The sequence below is a fragment of the Papaver somniferum genome, chromosome 4 (genome assembly GCF_003573695.1).
Source record: "Papaver somniferum cultivar HN1 chromosome 4, ASM357369v1, whole genome shotgun sequence".
NCBI lineage: Eukaryota > Viridiplantae > Streptophyta > Magnoliopsida > Ranunculales > Papaveraceae > Papaver > Papaver somniferum.
This window is the reverse complement of record NC_039361.1, coordinates 3,535,043-3,557,197: the sequence shown is the minus strand read 5'-3', so window position 1 is coordinate 3,557,197 and position 22,155 is coordinate 3,535,043. Positions and strand designations below refer to the sequence as shown.

The following is a 22,155-nucleotide window of genomic DNA, read 5'->3' as shown; positions in this document are numbered from 1 at the left end:
AAGAAATTAGGAAAATTTTACAACAGATAGATAAGCTTAATAATTCTAGTCATATGTATAGAAAAGAAGAAAAAATCAAAGATAAACTCTTCATATTAGAAAAACTTTATGACACTCAAGAAGCAATAGAAAAACAACAATCAAGGGATAACACAGTGCAGTTAGGAGAAAAAATACAAAATACTTTCATACTAAAACCCTCAAGAGAAGGAAATAGAATAATATTGAGTGCCTTAATAAGAGCAATGGAGAGCCAACTTTTAAGAAAGGGGAAATTAGACATATGCTGAAAGAATACTACTCTAACCTTTTCACTGAGGATAACATAATTTCTTCTGAGAATATTAATCTTTTAACTAATATTACCCCCTCCATCTCTAATACAGATAACTCAATCCTAAATGCAATCCCTACAGCTGAAGAAATTCTGACAGTCCTTAGGAAACTAAAACCCAATAAGTCTCCTGGTCTGGATGGATTCCCAACAAGTTTTTTCAAAATGAATTTGGACATTGTAGGAGAACAGGTAACTCATACAATACAGATTTTTTTCAAAATTGGGGAGTTAGATAAGGAATTCAATAAAACCTTTCTTTTCCTGATACCTAAAAATAGACATCCCAAAGACCCTAGCCAGTTTAGACCAATAGGATTGTGTAATACTATCTATAAGATAATAGAAAATTTTTTAGCTAATAGAATCAAACCGCATTTAGACTCCATAATCTCTCCGTTTCAAGCTGCTTTCCTATCAAACCGACAGATATCTGATAATGTTATAATCTCTCAGGAAATTATACACTCTTTCAAAAAAAAGAAAATTAAACACGCTGGTATGGGAATAAAAATCGATATGTCAAAAGCCTTTGACAGCGTGAACTGGGATTTTCTCCTAAAAGTTTTAAAAGCTTTTGGGTTTAATCAAGCCTTCTGTAATTAATCAATACCTGTATATCTACAACTTCTATAGCAGTTCTGTTAAATGGTTGTCCAGGCGAGTTTTTCAAGCCTACTAGGGGACCCAGGCAGGGTGAACCTTTATCCCCATACCTCTTTATTATATGTATGGAAATCTTCTCTAGAAGCCTAGTAGAAGCTGAAGAAAAACTAGAAATTCATGGAATCAAAATAACACCGAAAAATAGTTCAATATCTCACTTGTTCTTCGCGGATGACTGCCTTCTATTCATTAGAGATGACCTAAAGGAATGTCACAACACTCTTCACCTCATTGACAACTTCAGTAAAGTCTCAGGCCAATTAATTAACTTTGATAAATCAGGAATTTTCTTTAGCAAGAAAGTTCAGCCTAAATACAAAAGAATGATTAGTAGAATCCTAAAGATCAAACATATTAATTTAAAAGATTCATACTTAGGAACACCTCTATTTATAGATAAATTCAAAATAAAGCTTTTCGAAAACATTATAGAGAAAATGGAGCACAGAATTCAGAAATGGATAGGAAAAACTCTAGCACAAGCCAGCAAAATGATACTAAACAAAGATACCCTGGCAAACTTAGCTACTTATCAGATGAGCTGCTTCATGTTGCCAAAGAAAATAACAAACAAAAGAGATGCTATTCAGAGAGATTTCTGGTGGGGGAAAGAAACTAATAATAAAGGTTATTATCCAGCCTCTTATTCTTGTCTCTGTAAACCCATCCATAAAGGGGGACTAGGTTTTAGGGATGCCCATAAATTCAATTTAGCTCTTATAGCCAAATTGTCTTGGAGAATTCTAAAGGAACCTAAGGCTCTTTGGGTTTCTCAACTTAGACCTAAATACTTCAGGAAAACTTCTTCTTTTAGAGCAAACATTCCAACCTCTAGTTCTTGGATTTGGAAGTGCACCTATAAAGGAATAAAATTAGTGGAACAAAACAATATATGGGAAATTGGAGAGGGAAAGAAAGTTAATATTTGGGAGGATAATTGGATTCCTGACCTGGAAGAGAACCTTAAGAATTACAAGACTACCTAAAATACTTATTTAAGTCTGGTGAAGGATCTTATAGACATCAATACTAGAAGATGAAATGTTTTCCTAATTCACTCTTTGTTCCCTAAACACATAGCTCTGAAAATATGTCAAATAAGACTAGGAAAAGAAGACACCTTGAGATGGTTACTTACGAATTCAGGGAACTTCACATTCTAATCCATGTACAATAAGATACAAGAAAAAACCATAAACAATTACAATTTAGGACAACCAAATGCCTTCTGGAAGAAATTATGGTCTCTTAATATCTCCCAAAGAATAAAAAAATTTGCTTGGAAATGTCTTCAGAATGTTGTTTCTACTAATAGTAAAAGGGAAATATTTCAATCTGATATCTCCCCCTCTTGTGCCTTTGGTTGTTGTGAGATTGAAACTGTTGAACACATCTTCCTTCACTGTAATTTTGCAAAAGCCGTTTGGGATACTGAACCTTGCCCTGTTGATACACATTTCAATGCAAATACTACTTTCCTAGAAGTTTTCAAAGAATGGTTAGGAAAGGACAATGACATTATTAATATATAAATCATATTGACCAAAATCTGGTCATATGAAAGGAAAGATGTAATAGAGCTTTTGATGGTCAACATCAAACACATCAGCAAGTGGCACTAGAAATACAGAGACACTTAGCTTACTGGCATAAGGAAAAATACCTAGTTCACAAAAAAGACTCAATGATAGGAAACAATAAGAACAACAAATGTCAATCTCCGGCACCTGGCCGTAACACAATAAATTTGGATGCTGCTTGGATCTCAAGTAGTGTCCCAGCAGGTTATGCTATAATCTTTCGAAATGATGCAGGTGGTTTCAAGCATGGAAGAGCAGGACCTATCTCAGCAACTTCACCAGAAGAAGCGGAAGCTTTAGGATTTCTTCATGCAACAAAATGGGCTCGAACAAAGAATCTGTCAGACTTTAGCGTGGAGGGCGATTGCAAGAATCTTATTGACTATCTGAATGGAGAATTATTTCAAATCACATGGCAAAACCAAACTATTATGGATGAAGTTAGGCAAGAATTTTCTTTTTGTAACAACCTTAAAGGCTTTTATTTTAGACCTAGAACAGCAAACAGGGTAGCTGATACTCTAACCAAAGAGGCTAAGAACTTTAGAACTGATTTTGAATGGAGCAACAATCCTCCTTCTTGTATTCTCAATGATCAAGAAGTAGATAAATCTAATGTCAGGATCCTTGACAAAGGCCCAACACTAAATGACTCTACTCTTCCTGTTGTAAGGGTTACTACCTCCCTAAATTAGTTTTCTTTTTATGAATTGTTAACTTTCAAAAAAAAAAAAAAAAAAAGATATGTTACTCATAATCATTATACTTACATGCCCATACGACAAAAAAGTGAAACCATACAGAAAGGATGCATGCACTTTAGTTGCTTTTTTTTTTTAGAAAAAAAGGATGCACTTTAGTGCTAATCTGTAAAGCATTTCTAAATTGGGAATGGTTTAAAATACACAAAATCAGTTTAAAAGATCAAAATCAATAATTACTGGGTGAAAAAGACATATGAAATTTGATACTGTTTAAATGGACGAGAATGTAAAAAGTAGTCAGGATGTAAACAGTTTCATCCTACCCATTTTCAAATATTTTTTTCTTATTTTTAATTTACATCAGGATGCATCCAGTTTCATCCTCACTCTTTTTTAAGTTTAAGTCAGGATGAATCCAATTTCATTCTTGCTATTTTTTTGGTGGCCATTTCACCCATACTAATTTTTAGTCGTCCATTTGAATCATGTTTTAAAAATATTTGGACAAATGACTTTCACTTTAAAAAGAATGGTCACTATTTGTTGCGGATACTCATTTCTAACACAAAGTACAAACAGCTTAATTTGGGTTTTCAATCAGTCTTAACCTTTCTGATTGAATTTTGCATAAAAGATTGATCCAGTCTACCACCGAAGATAGAATTTGTTTAAGCAAACTAATGGACAACAAAATTTTGTTGGAAAGGAAAAAAAACGGACCCCAAATTAAGGAGATAAATTCCTGGTCATTATAATATACTTTCTCTCTACTCCTGAAGTGTTCTACGTATGCGACGGGATCACTGCATGAATCACGAGGGAAATAATGCAGCCAAACATTAGTTGTATAACAGTAGAATTATAGCATATGTGCGTCTTAATTTGGCATTAAAAGAATAAGCCATCATCAGTTAAGCTGGGGCGACAACCATAAAAAAGACTGGACGGTGTGCCGTCTGCCATGGCCCCTCCCCTAAGTAGGAGATAATGCAGGGATTAGTGTTAATTAGGTGGGATGTACTCTTTAATGATGGATGGGATACTCTTTAAATTCGGGGTTCACATACACCATTAAACCAACTTATGGATTCACATTTCTATCATTATGGATATTTAAGGAGTATCCCATCCATCTGGAAATAGAGAGCCTAAACATACTCCACAGATTTAAATACAATTAACAAAGAGAGCCTCGTAAGATAATTCAACAGGGTCCAGGAAAGCGAGGATATTTGGCTCCTTCTAGTGTTGCACATACATGCACGTCTACCTCAGATGCATCTCTGCTGTTTTCGACAAAATCCATTTTGGTTCAATTTGCAATATCGTTACTTTTTAGCAGTCATTCGCAAGCTTGCCTTCTCAGCCTTCAAATTTAGAATGATGAAAAAGAAAAAAAAAATAGGTGAGTGACAGAGAAAATTGAGTTTGAGTTAGTGAGTGAACAAGGAATCACCTGCATATCCCAATCACATCTAATGGTGATTATGAGCAAAATCAAGGTTTGAATAGCAGTGCCGCCAATCATGCCACTCCATATACCCTGTAAATGTTCGCATTTTATATGATTGCTCCAACGTTCCTAGGAACAAATGATAATAATTTGCATTGCAACATACCTGGACACCAAGATGGAAAACCCATCCGAGGACGGCACCAAGTGGAAGTCCAACTATATAATAACAGCCAATGTTTATGTAAGCTACAGACGCTTGCCATCCTGAACCAACCGCTATCCCTGATCAATCGAGTTGATATAATATATACTTATTAGCGGGCTATGAAGAGAAAGAAAATTGTGTCTAAGAATACACAAGACGCGAGTGAGGTAGGATAAAAGTGGCAAATACCAGAGAGGACAGGCTGAATGCTGTTGAGGAAAATTGTGATGGCCAAGAGGATTGCAAGATTATCAACTTCTTCGATGACGATATTGCTGGAGGTGAAAATGGTCGCCAACTTCCCATGAAGAATTAGTATCAGAACGCAAATACAAAGCCCTACTATCAAAGACGTTATGGCTGAAACTATGGAAGCGAATTTCGCTGCTTTTCCATTCCCTGCTCCCAGCTCATTTGCAACCCTTACTCTGATAAATTAGTAGGTGAAACGTACGAACTTTCAGGCATTCAAGATACGACAAAAAGTGGTTATCTGACCAAATGCGCGTGTATGGAGTACTAGCCATTTACCCAGTTGCAGCGAAGAAAGCAAACGGAATTGACATCTCCCATGCATTTATGCTCATGCTGTATATCGCCATCACCATCAGATTCCCACATAAAAAAAATTTAAAAAGCTAATGACGAGAAAGAAATTTTCCGAGATCCAAAAGAAAAGTAAAGAATTCGCACCAGACTGCTAGAGCTGAGACTGCAATTGTAGCATTGTTCAAGTTCCCAGTCATTAAAATCAGTATTCTATAATACCAGTTCTCCAAACTGTAAATTTCACATGTACCATCAAATAAATATTGAAGCAACAAAAAGTTGAATTTTAAAAAAGAAATAAAAAGAAATAAATAAATAAACTAATATGGTCAGAAAAACAAGATATGCGTACCATAGCATGACACCAGAAGCGGCGGAGAGTTTGAAAAACTCCCAAAGGCCAGAAAAGGCTTCAGTAGAGAAGCCAGTCCAAGTTTCAGGGCAACCACCACAAACAACATACCAACACAATACCAAAACTATAATCCACCATGAAATATTCATAGTTACAGCAGCTCCAATAATACCGAAACCGAGTTTGTAAATGAATAACCAGTTGACAAAGATATGAAACGCTAGAACAAACCAAGAAACATACGCAGTAATTGGTGTCTTATGTTGGCACTGAAGGTATCGTTGTAATGGGAGTTGAAAAGCGAAGGCGAAATGAACAGGAATCAACCAGATAGTCACTAGACCAGATTGTTCAGCTAGATCATCTGGTTGTCCCAAGAGTTTAAGAATCGGTGAAGTGAATATGTATACCGGTAAGAGTAAAATTGCGCAGAGAAATAAAACAACCCAAGAACGTTGCAAGTATATTCCTAGCATACGGTATTGTTTAGCTCCGTAAGCTTGTCCGCATAATGTCTCTAATGCACTCGCCATTCCTAACTAATGAACAACACAAAATATGAAGAAAAATAAATTTGTAAGAGACTGATAAAGGGGGTGTATGAAAGCCAGTTAAAGTGATCAAGAAAAATCATACCAATAAGCCGAAGTTAAAACCAAGGATAACAGTAATGGAGAGTGAAATTGAAGCAAGCTCAAGGTTACCCAAACTCCCAGCAAAAGATTGAGTGATAATATTCAAAGAATAAGAAGCTATACGTGTGAAGATAGTTGGACCAACGATACGCCATAACTTCTTCGATTCTATCCAAACTCTCCTCCGTAAACCGCCATGAATTTGATTATAATCATTTTTCAGTTCTATCTCCTTCGATGATGAATATTCTTTCAACAACGGAACCTTCATCTCTTCTCTTCTTTCATCTCCTACATCTCCACTTTCACAATTTTCCATTCTTTCTTTGTTTGGTGACTCGATTGATGCCAACCACTTATGCTACTCTGATATATTCCATTTACAGATCCTATCAGTCTGTTCCTACCCAAGAATTAAAAATACCGAAACGTGACAAAAATTTCATTTTATAAACGAATCAATCAATAATTTTAAATTAACAACGGGAGCCATGCAAAAACAAAAGTTGTTAGCTTATTCAGTGTGATAATTAAATAGTTGGGGGTCCTGTAACTATTATTAAGATCTCATAACTGACCTCCACCACCAGACCATCTGATGCCAGAATTTATTATTAACTGTAAGTCAGTCAGCACCTATAACTGCGAGTAAACATGAGAAAATCTAGAAGCAGTAGGAAGAGTGGAGGCTGGAGGTCCGAAGCAAGACAGGTCTGTCGACTATATAGCTGACTCCAAGAAGAGTTGCGCAAATTTCCGGGCTGTTGGCAGCTGTATAACCTGCTCTTAGTTGCTGCAAGAAAAGTTATAGTGCAAATATATACGGGTTGTTCGCAGCTGTATAACCATCTCTTCTTAGTCAAAAATAATTGTGCAAATTTCCATGTTAAAGCGATTTGTGGCAGAATTAGGCAAGCTTTTGGGTAGGTGATCAAACCCGTCAAGGCTCCTCGAATTTCCCTGTTTTTTGGCACAGCCTCCATTATTTGAAGATAAGAAGTCAAGTAAAGTCTTCGCTCGGAAAATATTCAACCACACTAATCTAAGAAAATATCTACTAGATGATCATGTCGACTCTTTCACATTTATGGCAGTTTTTTTTAGGTAGACTTCGCTTTCACAAATATTATTATCCTTTGGGCAGTAGGGTCTTACTTGAATGATTGGTTCATGATGGATGTGAATCATGTGATCATTATTAGCAAAAGATTTAACCAAATGAAGGAAAAATGTGAAGAAAGGTAGAATACAGGGAAAACGTGATCCACATTGGAGGATACCAAACTACATATCACTGAAGGCCGGCTTGACTTTTAACAGACTTCAAAATAAGCTATTCTCTTGCAAAATATATAAGCTGAAATCTTTAGGTCTTGGATCTATAGTCATGTGACTAGAAACTTGAATGGAATGGAATTGTAAATTCTCTAGCAAAACATTAGTATAAGGAGACTTGGAGTTGTCGGATGCCAAACTGGCTAAAAACTCTCATCAGAGAGAACCTTGATGTAATCTCAGGTTGAAATTTTAATATTAATCAATTTTCCTTTTCTTCTTATAAAAATAAAAAATAAATAAAATAACAGTCGGAGGAATATAGATAAGATATTTACTAGCAGACAAGACGGGGGAGATCTCGTCCAGGGATATTTCTACCTAAACATTAAAAAATTGAGAGCCCAAGATAGTGCACCGTGAAGATCTTCGATTGGGAATTTAACAGTGTGCCATTGTCTCATATGGAGCAAGTACATTCTGTGTCGTTCGTATGCTGGCAATGCACATGCATTGATTCCGCCTGTGGATCAAAGGCCTCCTCATAATACCAGGAGGTCGAACATTATTCGGACGTCTACCTGTTTGAGGTACAACTGATAAACGCATTTGAATGAGACAGACGTTTCGTATTTTGGGGTAGGATTTTTCTTTAGAATTAAGTCCGCCAGTGTACTCCAAATCTAAATTGTATCCTCAGAGATATAGGGAAGCCAACAACGTCGCTGATAGGTTGGCTAAAGATGGTGCTTCTGGAAAGCATGAGGGAGTTTGGGTTGGCGGTATGCCAACTATAGGTTGGCTAAAGATGGTACTTCTAGAAAGCATGAGGGAGTTTGGATTGGCGGTATGCCAAGTTTTTTAGCTAATTTACGTAATAATTATGTTACAGGTGTTGCGACACCAAGACTTCCAGTTCTGTTTAGTCTCGTTACTGGAGGGCAAAAATAAAATAAATCCCTGTGACACTATATATATCTCAGGAGTCAGGACTCGAGATCTCAACCGTGACCCAAATCTGCCATGTTGGACCGGCATTGGGCCCAAACGAGAGGGATGCCTCGCTTGGAGCCCTAAATTAAAGCCCATTTAATTTGCAAAACAAAAGTTCTCTTCTCAGAAAATACAGTTCATTTTTTCCTGCAAAGATGTCCGAGTCTGATGTAAACAGAAAAACCTGTTATAATATAAACTCATGACAAAAGTTTAAGAAGTAATGAAGCAAACCACTAGAGATAAGATGTGACTAAGATAAGAAGGCTATACAGTTGTGACCAACCAAAATTTCTGCACAACTTCTTGATTTGATTAATTTGAGTTTTTGTTAGAAAACTTGAATTGCGGGTTCTGATCTTTTAAGGTATTGAAATTTTGATGATTTGGGTTTTTTTTGTCAGAAAACTATAAATTGGGATTCTTAATTTAATCGATGTTGTTGTAACCGAATATATTGATGATTATAGAGCATTAACTATTCGAATTGGTTGTTAATTAGGAGTAGCTTCGTTGGTTCTTCATTTTGTGGAAACTTCAGAGTTGAGAGGTAATCTTTTAATTCACTTTTAAATTATAATTTTTTTTTGTTTAGTTCTATGTTATCTAATAATTAGTAGACAACATAACTAATAGTCTGCGTGCCTAACAAAGGAACTAGTTATTAGACAACATAGAACTAAATAAAAGAAGATCATAATTTAAAGTGAATTAAAAGATTACCTCTCAACTCTGACGTTTTCACAAAATGAAAAACTAACGAAGCTATTCCTAATTAACAACCAATTCGAATAGTTAATGCTCTATAATCATACCAATTTATAGTTTTCTGACAAAAAAATCCAATTCATCAAAATTTCAAAAATTTCAATACCTTAAAAGATCATAACCCGCAATTCCAGTTTTCTAACAAAAACTCCAATCAATCGAATCAGCATTTCCAGTTACTAAAGAATATCCACCAGATCAGACTATCTGGAACCGCACAGCATCACGCAAATACACAACCACATACAGAACTTTGAATCAACAACCCAACCCTTAACCCTCCACTTCTTACCTAGGGACACACTACCCTATACCCCAAAATTTCAGTTTTTCGTGTGGATACCAATCAATGAAGGTTTATCCACCTTCACCACTTTAAGGAGTGTAATCAAAATCTGTGTCTGTAATGTGAAACAATCAAAATTTGCTCGCTGACTGGCCTCGGCTTGAATGAGAGAGGCCTCGCTTGTAGCCCTAAAATGGAATTGGCAGGGGGCTCCTAGATGTACAGTATAATAGTGTACATAATGCACAGTAAATATGTTTGATACTGAAATTAAAGCCTATTGCTAGGGAGGCTATCAACCCAGAGATCCAGTGGTCAGGATTATTTTGTTTTATATGAATTGGTACCCTTCCTTGAAATACAGGTACCCGCCTTTAGCAACAGTGATACAGGGGATACCGAATTCCAACAGGGTTACCAAATCCATATAAAACAAAACAATCCTCATCACTAGATCCTCTGGATTTATATATTTTACTACAGAGTAGGTCTAATACAAACAGTTGTTATAATCTACTAGACTAGAGTTTACAGAGTGAAGTAATTACAAAACCTACTAGAGATAAATTGTAGATTACAGAAGGACATGAAGGAGATTAGTCAATAGACAAATAACTCTTCTAATATATTGGGAGATTAGGCACACATCATATAAAACGAACACACATTAACAGCAAGCAACGCTTCAAAGGAAAAATTAACAGCAACTAAGACAGGTTATACAGTTATGACCAACCTGGATACTTAACAACTCTTCTTGCAGTCAGCTAGCTGACATTGGGTCAAAGGCAGATTTCAGTCAACTGGCAGATTTTAGATCACCTTGGTAGATCTCGGATCAGATTTTAAATTATGAGGATATTTATGGTCATGAGTGACTAGAATGCAAAATAGCAGAGTACATGAAACATGCATGTAACACGGCCAAAGCAAATTACACAATAGCCACAGTCACAGGAATAAAGATGGAACTAGTTCAGTTATAGCTATCCCACAAAGTAGTTACGACGCACTGAAATATTAATGCTATCAGCTTTAATCACAGGGATACCTCTATCTAAACAGAAGCAGCTGCAAACATTGAGGTGTTGACACCGTGAGCCATAAATTTCTTATATTATGAGGCCAGCAGCAGCAGGAATCTAGTATTTTAATTTTCTGTCGTACATATGTTACTCAGCTATATATATATGTATATATATATTGTATTTTATGCATGGTTTAGTAAGGTACACGTATTTTTTGCAGCATGGTTCAACAATTCTCTATGCTGCAAGAGGAGGTCGAATAAAATGGAGCAGGCAGCAGCTTCTCTTCTTGTATTCAGAGGATGCTAGGAGTCTTGGACACATTGTAGTCTAGGTCACAAACCTAAGCTCTAATTTCCCAGCTAAAATTGGCGAAACTACACAGATGTCCAAAGTTATTTAGATTTTTTAAGTAACCACAAAGTGAGAATTCCAAGCAAATTTCATATTGCATTTATGAGACGAGTGCATATTACAACATATCTAAAGGGTAAGCCCAGGGGGAGTGGGGAGATCATCCCACACCATTTCTTTTTCTTTCTTTTGTGCCTGTTTTTGTACAGTCTGAACCAAATATACATGACAAAGAGAAGTAACCGAAGACCTATTCATGATAACCTTTAAGAATTAGGTGCAGCAACTAAGTAATCTGTACATTAAATAAAGAGATACTTTCTTACCAGAAGTTGTCATCAACTCCAACTGCTGAAGACGGGCGCGTCTCTTCGTCTTCCTCCTCCATTTCCAGTTCTGGTTCTCCAAACCCGAATTCTGGGGACTCAATATCTGCAAGGTTCTTCAAATCCACCACGGATAGCTCATCTAATTGTCTTACAATCAAATCGGCAGCAGACAACTCGTATACAGGATGCTTGCTAGCAACTGCAACACACTTCATTCGAACATCATGAGCAGCTTCTACTGTTGAATTTGAATTTCCAAACACAATACAACGTTCCGGTATGTATTTTAAAAGCTGTGATGCATAGATAAACATTTCTGGATCCGGTTTCCCTCTATGAACATCTTCTGCGGACACAATCACGCTGAAAAATCCCTCCATTTCGATGACCCTAACTGCTGCTTCGATTATGTTTCTTGGACGTGTAGAAACCAATGCCATGGGAATCTTGTAATTCATCAAAACATTGGCAAATTCTCGAGAACCTGCTCGTAATCTATAAATTCCACCTTGCAATCCTTGGTATATCTGCTCCTTTCTATTAGCCATTCTTCTTAGACTAGTCGGGTCTCTCGACCAACAAAGCACCTCAGAAATCGCTTGTTCAATCTTCATCCCTTCGATTCTTTTCAACATATAAGTTGGCGGGGAAGGTTTCCCCTCTTCTTGAGACAACGTTAACCATGCTTGTTTCTCAAGATCAGGATTATCTTCAACAATCACTCCTTCCCATTCAAATATAGCACCTAACCAACCACAACCCATCATTTCCTGACGAAGTAACGGGTTATGAATCGCAGAATTATCAGCCATATTTGGTGGCGGCCAAGAACCTGCAGAACTCCTACTCGAACCTGTATCAACCGGATAACCTAAATTCTTAGGAATTCGATGTTCTTCTCTATATGAATATGCTTCTTTAGTCAATTGCGCTGCAAGCGCCTTAATTGCAAACCCATTTCGGCAACTTCCCCATTTGTCACTCCTCCTTGATTGAGCTGAAACTGAACTTATACATATCGATCGACAACCAACGAATTCATTAACCGGAAACTTACAGAAATCATTCACCCTTCGTCTCAATGACCCATCCTTGTTTATGGAACATCGAAAAACCGGTCTGTGCCCAAGTAGAGATGTTGAAGCAATTGAATCCACCATTCTTTATAAAACCTTAAACTGAATTCCCAAGTCTATCAATTAGGCTAAATACACAAACCCCTTCTTCAAACTAGTTGAACTAGAAGAATATCTCCTCAACTCCTACCCACCTAAAACCAAATTAAGGACTTTAACAATAACCCAAAATAAGTAAAAACCCACAATTAAAAGCACCTAAATTAATCAAACCAACCACCTAAACTGAATTCAGAAATCAAACAAGGAATAAAATAAAGCACACCCTAATTTCTAAAAAAAAATCGGAGAGGGGGTCTAAAATATTACAAATTTCTACTTTGAACTAGTTTTCTATGTAAAGATTCGAATTTTTTTTCAAATTATATATACGATAAAATGAAAACTATGTAATATATTTACACATAAGTTAAATTGAAAGAACCTGAAAAAAGAATTGCAAAGCGGAAAATCCAATGATGAACACAAGGAGGAGGAAGAGGAGAGTGGGGCGAGAATGTAAAGATTGGGTTATGAAGATTTTGAATGGGTGTTGGGTGATAATTGCTTGTTGAAGAGAAAAGAAAAAAAGAGAGATTTTTTTTGTGGTTTATAATTTTAGAGCTGAGACGGCCATTGAAAGAAGAAGACGACTTTCACCGGCTATGTCGGTAATAGGGTAATGGAGAGAAGAGGCTACTTTGTTTGACCCACACGTGGCTGTTAATTTAATATGGATATATTTACCTGATTGACACGAGCTGCTTTAGTCGACAACTACCAAGATAATGTCGGAGCTTTCTAGCGGAGCGGGAGCCAATCCATCAGTAAACCAACAGCCTTTGTTCTTTTTGGGCTACATTGGATCTGACTCGAGATCTGAATCTGACTCGATGTATTGCTCGTTCTAAATCAAACGCCATTGTTTGTTTCAAAAATGTGATACAATGTCTGATTCTCTGACTCGGAGCTATCTGAGTCGGGTATAAATTAATATCTGACTAGTGAATTGAGTTAGAAAAAAGTTCTCCGTAAGTTGGTTTAGTCTTATGGAGAACTTCACAGGCTTCTCCATAGGACGCCGGACATTAACATTTTCTGTCCCTCTTTTCACATACTCCAATTATATGCAACTAGTCTAATCCAGTAATATAATAAAGGTGTTTTATGGTCTACCAAATGGGACTTGTTCCATGAGATAAGCTTAATTAGTTTAATAGTGAAAGCTTATTAAGCAAATCATTGGAAAAGTAGACGTAATACACACGAAAACCAGGGTTTTCTTCTCTTCTTCTCATCTTCTAGAAAGAAAACTTGCTATCAGTTATCAGTTTTAGAATTAAAATTTAAAGCTTGCTTTCAAGTATTAAGGACAATGACTTTGTTTGATTAAGACACTCTTACAAAATACTTTTCTTCAATAATACTTTGCCCAATTATTTCAACTTCATTAAACTTTTAAAGTTTCAGAAGGAACCAATAATTGGAACAGTAAAAAAAAATTCATTAGGTTTTAGTTAACCTTACAAGAAAACACCGTTAAATTCATTAGTCGTGTTACAAGTTGTTTCCTGAGCTAAATCAAAGCTAATGTTACAGGTGTGCAAACGAACTGCACTTTACATTCCACCGTACTTGGTCTACAGAAAAACATGCAAAAGTCATGTACGCCATCGATGGGTTGAAATCAAAGTGCAATGAGGCACAATCGTCTTGAATTGGCGGTCGATGCAGCTGAATCTGAGACGAAACGTGCATTAACCTTGCAGCAGTTTGGACACTTCCGGGTGGTGGGACAAGGACGGTTTTACTTGTCCGAGCAAGGTTCCCTGGAAAAATTGGGATCATCTATAGTTAGTAGGAGACAAAAATGAGGACCACAGAAAGGGAAAAAATTCAGCTAACAATGCAAGTTTGAGCTGTTGCAGCTCAGGCTTGTTTGTCCAGGTTCAAGTAAGCATGCGCGAATCTTACTTACTCAAAACCAGGACAAGGCTAGTCCAAGTAGACAATTTTCAAAAGGACTAAATGTAGCCAAGTCATTGAAATCTTGGCCAACAATTATACCAAACTTTCTAGAATAAACACAAATATTCAGTAAGGGTTTCATTATTCTGCTTAAAATTTCTTGGACGGGATCAATCAAAATTCAAGGGGGATGTTTGCCTGGAGAATTTGACTTGTCTCAGTCTGACTAATACAATATAGTGGCAGAGTAGCTCAACGCATCATATTCTTTTTTCCATGATAAACGTCAAGAAAAAATGGAAAATCTCGAGTTTATAATGTCAGAATGACCATACAAGGCATCTGATTGAAGAGCAATACACAAACGATGAAACTATTGGCAATGATCTATGACTACCCTACTAATATGGGTAACAACAACAACAACAACTAAGCCTTTAGTCCCAAACAAGTTGGGAAGGCTAGAACTGAAACCCAGATCTGAAAACCATCGTTCTTTCCTAAGTCATAGCCTACTAATAACTAATAAGTGTAAGTTTTTGAAAAAATTCCCTATATCCGATCTAAATGATCGGATATGACATACCAAATACGACAGCAAGACAAGGAAAGAAAATGGAAAAGATACTTACTTCGCTAATTTGCGTGATTCTCTTGTTACCCCGTAATAGACTGGTTTACCACCAGGATGCATGATGAAATTCCAACCAAAATTCGAACCCCCAACAACATATGTCCCTTCAAACATGACATCTTGCACGGCACTGTTGGAGTTATTCACATCCAATGTAGGTTCACTTACTTTTTGTGGAATTTGGTCAGGTTGAGGTGGAGGTTGAGGTTGTGCTGCAAGCTTTTCCTCTGGGAGCTTCTCCAAGGGGATCTGTTCAACCTTGCTTTCTCCTGGCAAGGATTGAACCCCAGAATTGCAAGTTGTAGTTGAGACTGTCTCAGACACCAATTGTTTATACAAAACTATCAGGAGGTTCATCTCTGCAAGTTGCAAAGCACACAAAAATATAAGGAGATCTTCATCTAAAATTTTATATCCAGGAGTCCCACATCTCACAAGAATTTAGACAACTTGTAATATAAATATGTCCAAAAGCCGAGCTTATAAGGCAGCAAGCAACCAACCCGAAGCCAGAGCTTGAGACAATCGACGAACTACTAGTTCATCTCAATTTGTTCTTGACTCAAGTTTCTTAAGGTTTTGGCCCAAAATTCATATTCCGTAGACTTAAATGCATGTCAAACAATATTGAATATTTCCAACAAGATAGTAAATAATTGAGAGATAGCCCACAGAAAGTTAATCAGATTTTAGACAAGTTACAAAAAATTTAACAATTTATGCTGTAAGGCCAAAAGGCACTGCAGTAAAGATGAACTTACTTGTTTTAATTTCTTCCGCAGCTTTACTGTTTCGGAAATCAGGAGTTCGCAGAACCTTCAAGTAAACAAAACTTAAGTTCTTCACATACAGAATATATAAGAAAACAAAGGCCATGAAAATCGTAAACCATACGCAGAATATGCTGCACGAAGTATCTAAAAACGAGCTCTCAATTCCTACTTTTGAAATCATAATCCACTCATGAAAACATTACCCCAAATAGGTTAAAAATGTCCATTCAGTGGACTGAAGTTTTAAACTGCTCAAGGAACAGACTCCTACAGTACAACATTGCAATCGCCTGGAAGCACACAAGTAAAATGAAATTACTCCAGTTCCAACCCATCACTTGGATCCATTTAAGACCAGATTACCCTCAATTACTGAAATAAACCTTCACTTAAGTTATCCAAAAATTAGCAACAGAATCAAGACTCAATTTAAACCAAAACCTTAGAAAGCTCACTCTTTGCTTCAAATACTTGTAATTCCTCAAACCAGCAGTTTTTCGGGTGAAAAATTCCAATATTTATCAACTAATCGGTGATACTACTGTAACCCTAGAGCTTAATTTGTAAAATTTCACTGTTATATCAATTTCAAACTAACCCCACAGACCCCACTACCTGTAAAAAGTTCCAATTTTTTTTTTGTTCTTTTGATGTTCTTGATAACCAATTACAGTATGAAATCAAAAGTTGAAGAAACCCAGTAAGGAAATTACAGAAGAAAAGAACCATACCTCGATGAAATTAGGGCGAAGATCTTTAACAATTGCACGGATCTTGAAACACTTACTATTGGTATCAACATTATCAGCAAGCTTTCTCTTCTTGGCGGTATGATTAGGAGGAAGAGGAGGAAGAGAAGAAGGATTTTGAGTCGGGATTTTAGGGTTTTCAGTTGGTTGCGGTAGTTCAGTTGCCGGAACTGGAGTTGGAGGTTTTTGTTGATTTTCTTCTTCCATGGTTGGTTTTTTTAATTCTTCCAAAAAGTCTAATCCGAGTCTTACGAAAATACAGATTCATCTAAATTCGGTAATTACTACTTTTATAAGAAAAAGAATCTTATCGTTTTATTTGTTACACTTGCCTTACACCACCAAAACCCCTTCAATAAAAATCCACAATTTTACCCCCTTTTTTTTAAGCACCCAATTTTACTTTCGACTTATCTTTAAAAGCAAAATTATTTTATTTTATTTTTCTATAAATATAAGATGGTTTTTCACCAAATATCCAACACTTGGTCATCAAAAAGTTTATCAAGAAATATGCTGCAAAAACCGATGTAAACGATAAAAAAAATGTTGAAAAATGGTAGAAGTGAATCTATTTTAGAGAAATTTTAGATGACTTACTATTTCAAAAATTAGATGTTACGAAAACCTCAAGGCTATAAAACTTTGGTTCATCAAACAAAAGATACAAATAAATACTACCTCCTTCCAACCAAAGATGACTTTCCCATTTAAATTCTTTTTCCCCTCTAAAGTTGACCTTTATAATTTAACACGGTCATATTTCTTAAATTACGAATTTTAGTGATTATTGTTATTAAAATTTAATATAAAAATATGTATAATTTGATTATTCTTACTAGGTCATAATCTTATAAGAGTACAAAGGGACATTGGAGAGTTCATTCAACAAAAATCTGAATAAGATCGACTAGATTATCTTATTATTCACCCCGTACGTGTTTCGTGATGAAATTCATTTCTTTATCCATAAGAAATCATGCATACTATATTAAACCTATTCACATTTAAAATGGCATCATAATAAACATCACATGTTCGCAGAGAAATCTTTAGTTATGTATAAAAAGGAGAGGTTCCTATAGTTTACCACCGACATTTCATTCGTGAAACTGTACGGAAAAACGTCTTGTAAAATTTATACTTTCGGATATAAAATTTGTTTTCTAAAAAAGAAAATTACTCAAACAAAAAATAAAGATTGTAAGACACCGAACTCTTTGGATGCATTAATTAAGGTACAAATCCATAAGGGTAACCTAGTATTTACTTGAACCTTAAAGATCCGAAATTAATTAAGATCAATTCTTTAGTGACCTACGTTTCAAGATCCGATTTCAACAAGAAAATCCTTGTATGGTCTAATTTACTATCAAGCTAAAAACTATCTAAGTTATTTAACATACTACTTGTTATTTCAATAATAAAGATAAAATAGTATAATGCGAAAAAGAAATAACATAAGACACCATAAATTTTGTTAACAAGGAAACCTGCAATATAACAAGAGTAAAACTTCGGAGCCTCGTCCATTTTGAACACCATACTGTATTGAACCGCTACCAACACTAGCCTACTATCATATTTCAGTCTTGAATTTGGTTGACACTGAATATGCCTCCAATCTATTCAGCTACAATTATAAGTCTCTTGGATCTTTTAAGACCCTATGCGCTTAGTTCCTAGTTGGACTCCTTTATTGAACTAGGTTTTCTCCACAAACTTTCTTGAAGAATATTGTTACCCTGCATCCAACTGAACACCTATTTTATTTTCGTCAAATATGTTTCAATCAAGGTAATGGAAATATATTTCTAGGGAGGATCTTCAGGTAAAAAAGATGTCAAAAAAATCTGAAACAATTAGGGATTCATCTATTCAAAAGGTTATACAGATTCCTAATTGATTTAACCTCACAAGATCCATCAAAATGATCAAGTTTAGAGAGTAATCTTATGGAACTAAAGAGGTCAGAAACGACCAACTCCTTCTAGTTTCTATCAGTCTAGTTTATTAACTGATAGTTCTCGAGTGGTTGTATAACAGAAGAGACGAAATTTAGAACAGAAAAGAACTACGATGATCAAGATAAATTCTTGATAACAAAGATTTATCAGATAAAAGATAATATGATGCTTAATGAATCCAGGTTAATTCTTCAAAGTTGTAACTAATATATTTCTCGAGAAAAACTAGGCTTAATTATGGAGTACTCTTGCAGCAATAAGATATACAACGTGCAAGGATTAGAATCTTAGCTGCAGAGTTCCTCTATTTATAATGATAAATAAGGCTAGGACGCTTAAAATTCAAGAAATTATTACTTGCATTCAAAGCAATTCGTGAACTATTTTCCATGTTTACAAATTACTTTAATCCAAAGCAAACTTTAACTTCTCAATATAGAATAATTCCAAGAATGAAATCATATAAGCACGAAGTTTTTCTTGTAATAAAAACAGAATGTGCATATTTGTATTTTTCAACTAAGCACCCTGAATAAAGTGGCCCATGTATTAACCATACGATCTGTAAACTATCAAGCAAAATTTCATGTTCAAATATGTTTAAGTTCTACGCCATTCGTGAAATGAAAAAGATATTCACAAACTACATATGTTTTGATGTCTATAAAACTTGTTGAGAATTGCACTTCACGAACCCTAAGAAAAAAATTGATTTTCATAGGAAACTTGAGAAAATGCACAGTTTGGAACTAGAAAACTTGGTTCGAAAATCTAGGAAAAATCGATGTTGACAAGAAACTCTAAAGAATCCACATTTCGTGAACTGCTAAAAGGTTTTTCGCAAACTCCAAGTTAGTTTTGAGTTTCTGAAAAAATGTACCAAGCAAACATGGTTTAGAATGGGATAAGCCCTTGTGACATCTATTACTTGAGTTCAAGTTTTGAGATTAATCAAGTATGAGGTTGAATTCTTCTTTGCATCTCATCATATAATAAACTCAAATGACATTATCTCAGAAAATAAAATTGTAGACATAATAAGTACATAGGATAGTCAGTCTTCACACACCTTTACTGATAAAGTTCTTGCTAATTAATATCTTTGTTATCTTCAGTCTTCAATCTTCAAGGGTATTCGGTGATTTTTGATAATCAACTAGCAAAATTTAATATCAGTCCAAAATCAAAAAATAATTTTGGTTAACTGACATTGACAACAAGTTTAACATACCAACACTTGTAGGTTCAACTGAGCATTACTCAAACAATTGTATAATTCTTGTTTTACAATTATTTGTTTATCTGGGTTGATCAAGGCAAAATATTAGAAATATGCACCTTCATCCACACCAAATATGAACGACGTGTTATAAAACATAAGTATCTTGTAAGCTTATAAGAAGTTGAAATCAATGATTACTAAAATTGGGATGCAAAATTCAAATTTTTAGCCAAAAATATGAATTCGAAATCGGTGATTAAAATTCCAAAATTTAAATGAATTAGAATGTAATTTGGGAATAGAAAGAAATGTTAGATATGTAACTTGGGGTATTAAGATTTGCACTAGACTGTAATTTCGGTCAAATGTATGAGTTGAAAATTGGTGATTAAGATTTGAAAATTAAAATAATTAGATATGTAACTTGGAATTTGGAATTGACTAACCTGCATTGAAATGTGATGTTTATATATCAGAAGTGTCATAGCCGTTATATTTTGTTCATCGGGAGCTAGGTGGTGCAGATGTGCAGAAAAGAAAAAAAGAGTACAGCACTAGAGAAAATGAATATCGAAAGAATTGTTTTTCAGTTAGGAAGTCAAGATACAGGGTGACACTTGGTTTCATAATTTTTGTAAGAAAATAAGAAAAAGGACTTTAGTAATAAAAAGGGTCCATAGTTAATAACTACACGTTTTCTATATAAGATATTAATATATATAAACATACAATACTAAATATTACCATATATATTATGATATATATCTCATCACTCACAAACATTCAATATGTCTGAAATATTTTTTTTAGATACTTCTTTAGCTTTGTCTCATAATCGAGATCATGCATGATTAAAATGCTAGCTTTGTACTCATAGATTCGAAAAAAGATTATAGTAGAGTTTTTTTCCCCATGGATATTACCCTAACTTATATGACACAATGTATCATTATTTTTTTTTGATTGACAATAGTTGATAAATAATTCATATTATTTTAATATCTTTAAGATTTATATTAAAATTAATAACTTAACTATGAAAATGTATGCTCTATATAAAAAAAAGAGTAGAATGTGTTAAGAAATATATGAACAAAACGACTTCGCAAGCCGTAATAAGTTTTCCATATATACACGTGTTTGTGCATGTAACAAACATAAAAGATACAATATGACAAAACAAACAATTGGGTTTAACTGGGGAGTGCTGGAGTATCGATTTTTGTACAGGGTGGTGAACATTTACATGACGTAATAAAGGTGCTCTAGTTGAACCCAAATATGCAACTAGTATGAATAAAGAATTTCCAATGGATGCAGAATGATGAACATTTATCTTCTGACCATGGATTTCCAGTCTAAGTGACATCTCTAGGGTTTTTCGAAGGTAGACTGTTGAGGTAGTTGAAGAGAATTATTGTTACAGCTCCAAAATCTCAAAATCATTATCATTTTATGGATAATTGAGTTCTTCCTTCTCATGTCGATGCTGAATTGGCTAACTCTGAGATATCTATTTAGGAAAAAGTAGAATGAGATGGCATTGAAATCTAACCAAACGTATTATTATCTTTGTAACATAAATCTAGTTTTCATCCTTATATCTAAGATATTATTTGTTTATTTACTTTATTTTGTATCTAAGATATTATTTTAAGTATATATTTCATTATGTAATTGTTTCTCTTTTCTCAGTGGTTTTGCGGATTTTACATGATCTCCATGAAACTAAGGAAAAAAATAGGTTTTATTAGTTTGGTTCCGTCGAAATAATCAAGATGGATTTAGATTTATCCCTTACATTGGATAAGGTCGAATTAAATATGTAGATAATTTCTTTATCACCAATGCCTAGCCACTCTTTAATCTTTATTTTTAACTAAAACATTCAAAATATATGAGTTTATACAATGGTCTTCATATCAGAATTCTAGAAGTATAATCCTTCTCGTAATAACGAATCTTTCACACTGTTTGTATAAATTAAAGGAAAAAAATATATTTTATTGTGTTAATTCAAGATGAACATAATAGGACCAAATAAATGTTATGAAGTGATGGGTTGATAGTTGAACTTGGGGATTGGATGACCATCCATGTGACTCAAACAAACAAATATACACCGTGAAGGGACGCTTATAACTGATTCTTTCCCCAGACAACTTAAAGTTACCAAGGATGTTTACTTATGTTTGGAAAGAAGCTCATCT

At 34.9% G+C, this 22,155-nt stretch overlaps 4 protein-coding genes across 4 annotated transcripts; 1 reads left to right on the top strand and 3 right to left on the bottom strand.

Moving 5' to 3' along the window:
• Window positions 1-1,437: 1,437 nt before the first annotated feature.
• Window positions 1,438-1,986, top strand: LOC113271823 (uncharacterized mitochondrial protein AtMg00310-like). Its single transcript, XM_026521747.1, has one exon. The coding sequence runs from the start codon at window positions 1,438-1,440 to the stop codon at window positions 1,984-1,986; it is 549 nt and encodes a 182-aa protein (XP_026377532.1).
• Window positions 1,987-4,274: 2,288 nt separating this feature from the next.
• Window positions 4,275-6,803, bottom strand: LOC113271822 (protein DETOXIFICATION 27-like). Its single transcript, XM_026521746.1, has 8 exons — window positions 6,486-6,803; window positions 5,847-6,388; window positions 5,639-5,725; window positions 5,477-5,533; window positions 5,135-5,373; window positions 4,904-5,022; window positions 4,741-4,827; window positions 4,275-4,651 (listed from the first exon to the last, which is right to left on the bottom strand). Exons 1-8 carry the CDS (start codon window positions 6,801-6,803, stop codon window positions 4,613-4,615), a joined length of 1,488 nt encoding a protein of 495 aa, XP_026377531.1. The 3' UTR covers window positions 4,275-4,612.
• A 4,461-nt stretch (window positions 6,804-11,264) lies between these two features.
• Window positions 11,265-13,237, bottom strand: LOC113274598 (5-amino-6-(5-phospho-D-ribitylamino)uracil phosphatase, chloroplastic-like). Its single transcript, XM_026523985.1, has 2 exons — window positions 13,078-13,237; window positions 11,265-12,787 (listed from the first exon to the last, which is right to left on the bottom strand). The coding sequence occupies exon 2, from the start codon at window positions 12,675-12,677 to the stop codon at window positions 11,511-11,513; it is 1,167 nt and encodes a 388-aa protein (XP_026379770.1). The 5' UTR covers window positions 12,678-12,787; window positions 13,078-13,237; the 3' UTR covers window positions 11,265-11,510.
• An 859-nt stretch (window positions 13,238-14,096) lies between these two features.
• On the bottom strand, window positions 14,097-16,998 carry LOC113274597. The gene is made up of 4 exons (XM_026523984.1): window positions 16,739-16,998; window positions 15,996-16,050; window positions 15,233-15,593; window positions 14,097-14,461 (listed from the first exon to the last, which is right to left on the bottom strand). Exons 1-4 carry the CDS (start codon window positions 16,961-16,963, stop codon window positions 14,440-14,442), a joined length of 663 nt encoding a protein of 220 aa, XP_026379769.1. The 5' UTR covers window positions 16,964-16,998; the 3' UTR covers window positions 14,097-14,439.
• Between the last annotated feature and the right edge of the window lie 5,157 nt (window positions 16,999-22,155).

Bases quoted from the DNA above. Each gene is read 5' to 3' on its own strand.
- LOC113274598 (XM_026523985.1), bottom strand. From the start codon at position 12,677: ATGGTGGATTCAATTGCTTCAACATCTCTACTTGGGCACAGACCGGTT.
- LOC113271823 (XM_026521747.1), top strand. From the start codon at position 1,438: ATGGAGCACAGAATTCAGAAATGGATAGGAAAAACTCTAGCACAAGCC.
- LOC113271822 (XM_026521746.1), bottom strand. From the start codon at position 6,803: ATGGAAAATTGTGAAAGTGGAGATGTAGGAGATGAAAGAAGAGAAGAG. The intron at 4,828-4,903 runs GTATGTTGCAAT...GAACATTTACAG, and splicing joins TTTTCCATCTTGGTGTCCAG to GGTATATGGAGTGGCATGAT. The intron at 4,652-4,740 runs GTGATTCCTTGT...CTAAATTTGAAG, and splicing joins GATGTGATTGGGATATGCAG to GCTGAGAAGGCAAGCTTGCG.
- LOC113274597 (XM_026523984.1), bottom strand. From the start codon at position 16,963: ATGGAAGAAGAAAATCAACAAAAACCTCCAACTCCAGTTCCGGCAACT. The intron at 16,051-16,738 runs GTATGGTTCTTT...GTTTACTTGAAG, and splicing joins TTCGCCCTAATTTCATCGAG to GTTCTGCGAACTCCTGATTT. The intron at 15,594-15,995 runs GTAAGTTCATCT...TGCAACTTGCAG, and splicing joins TGCGGAAGAAATTAAAACAA to AGATGAACCTCCTGATAGTT.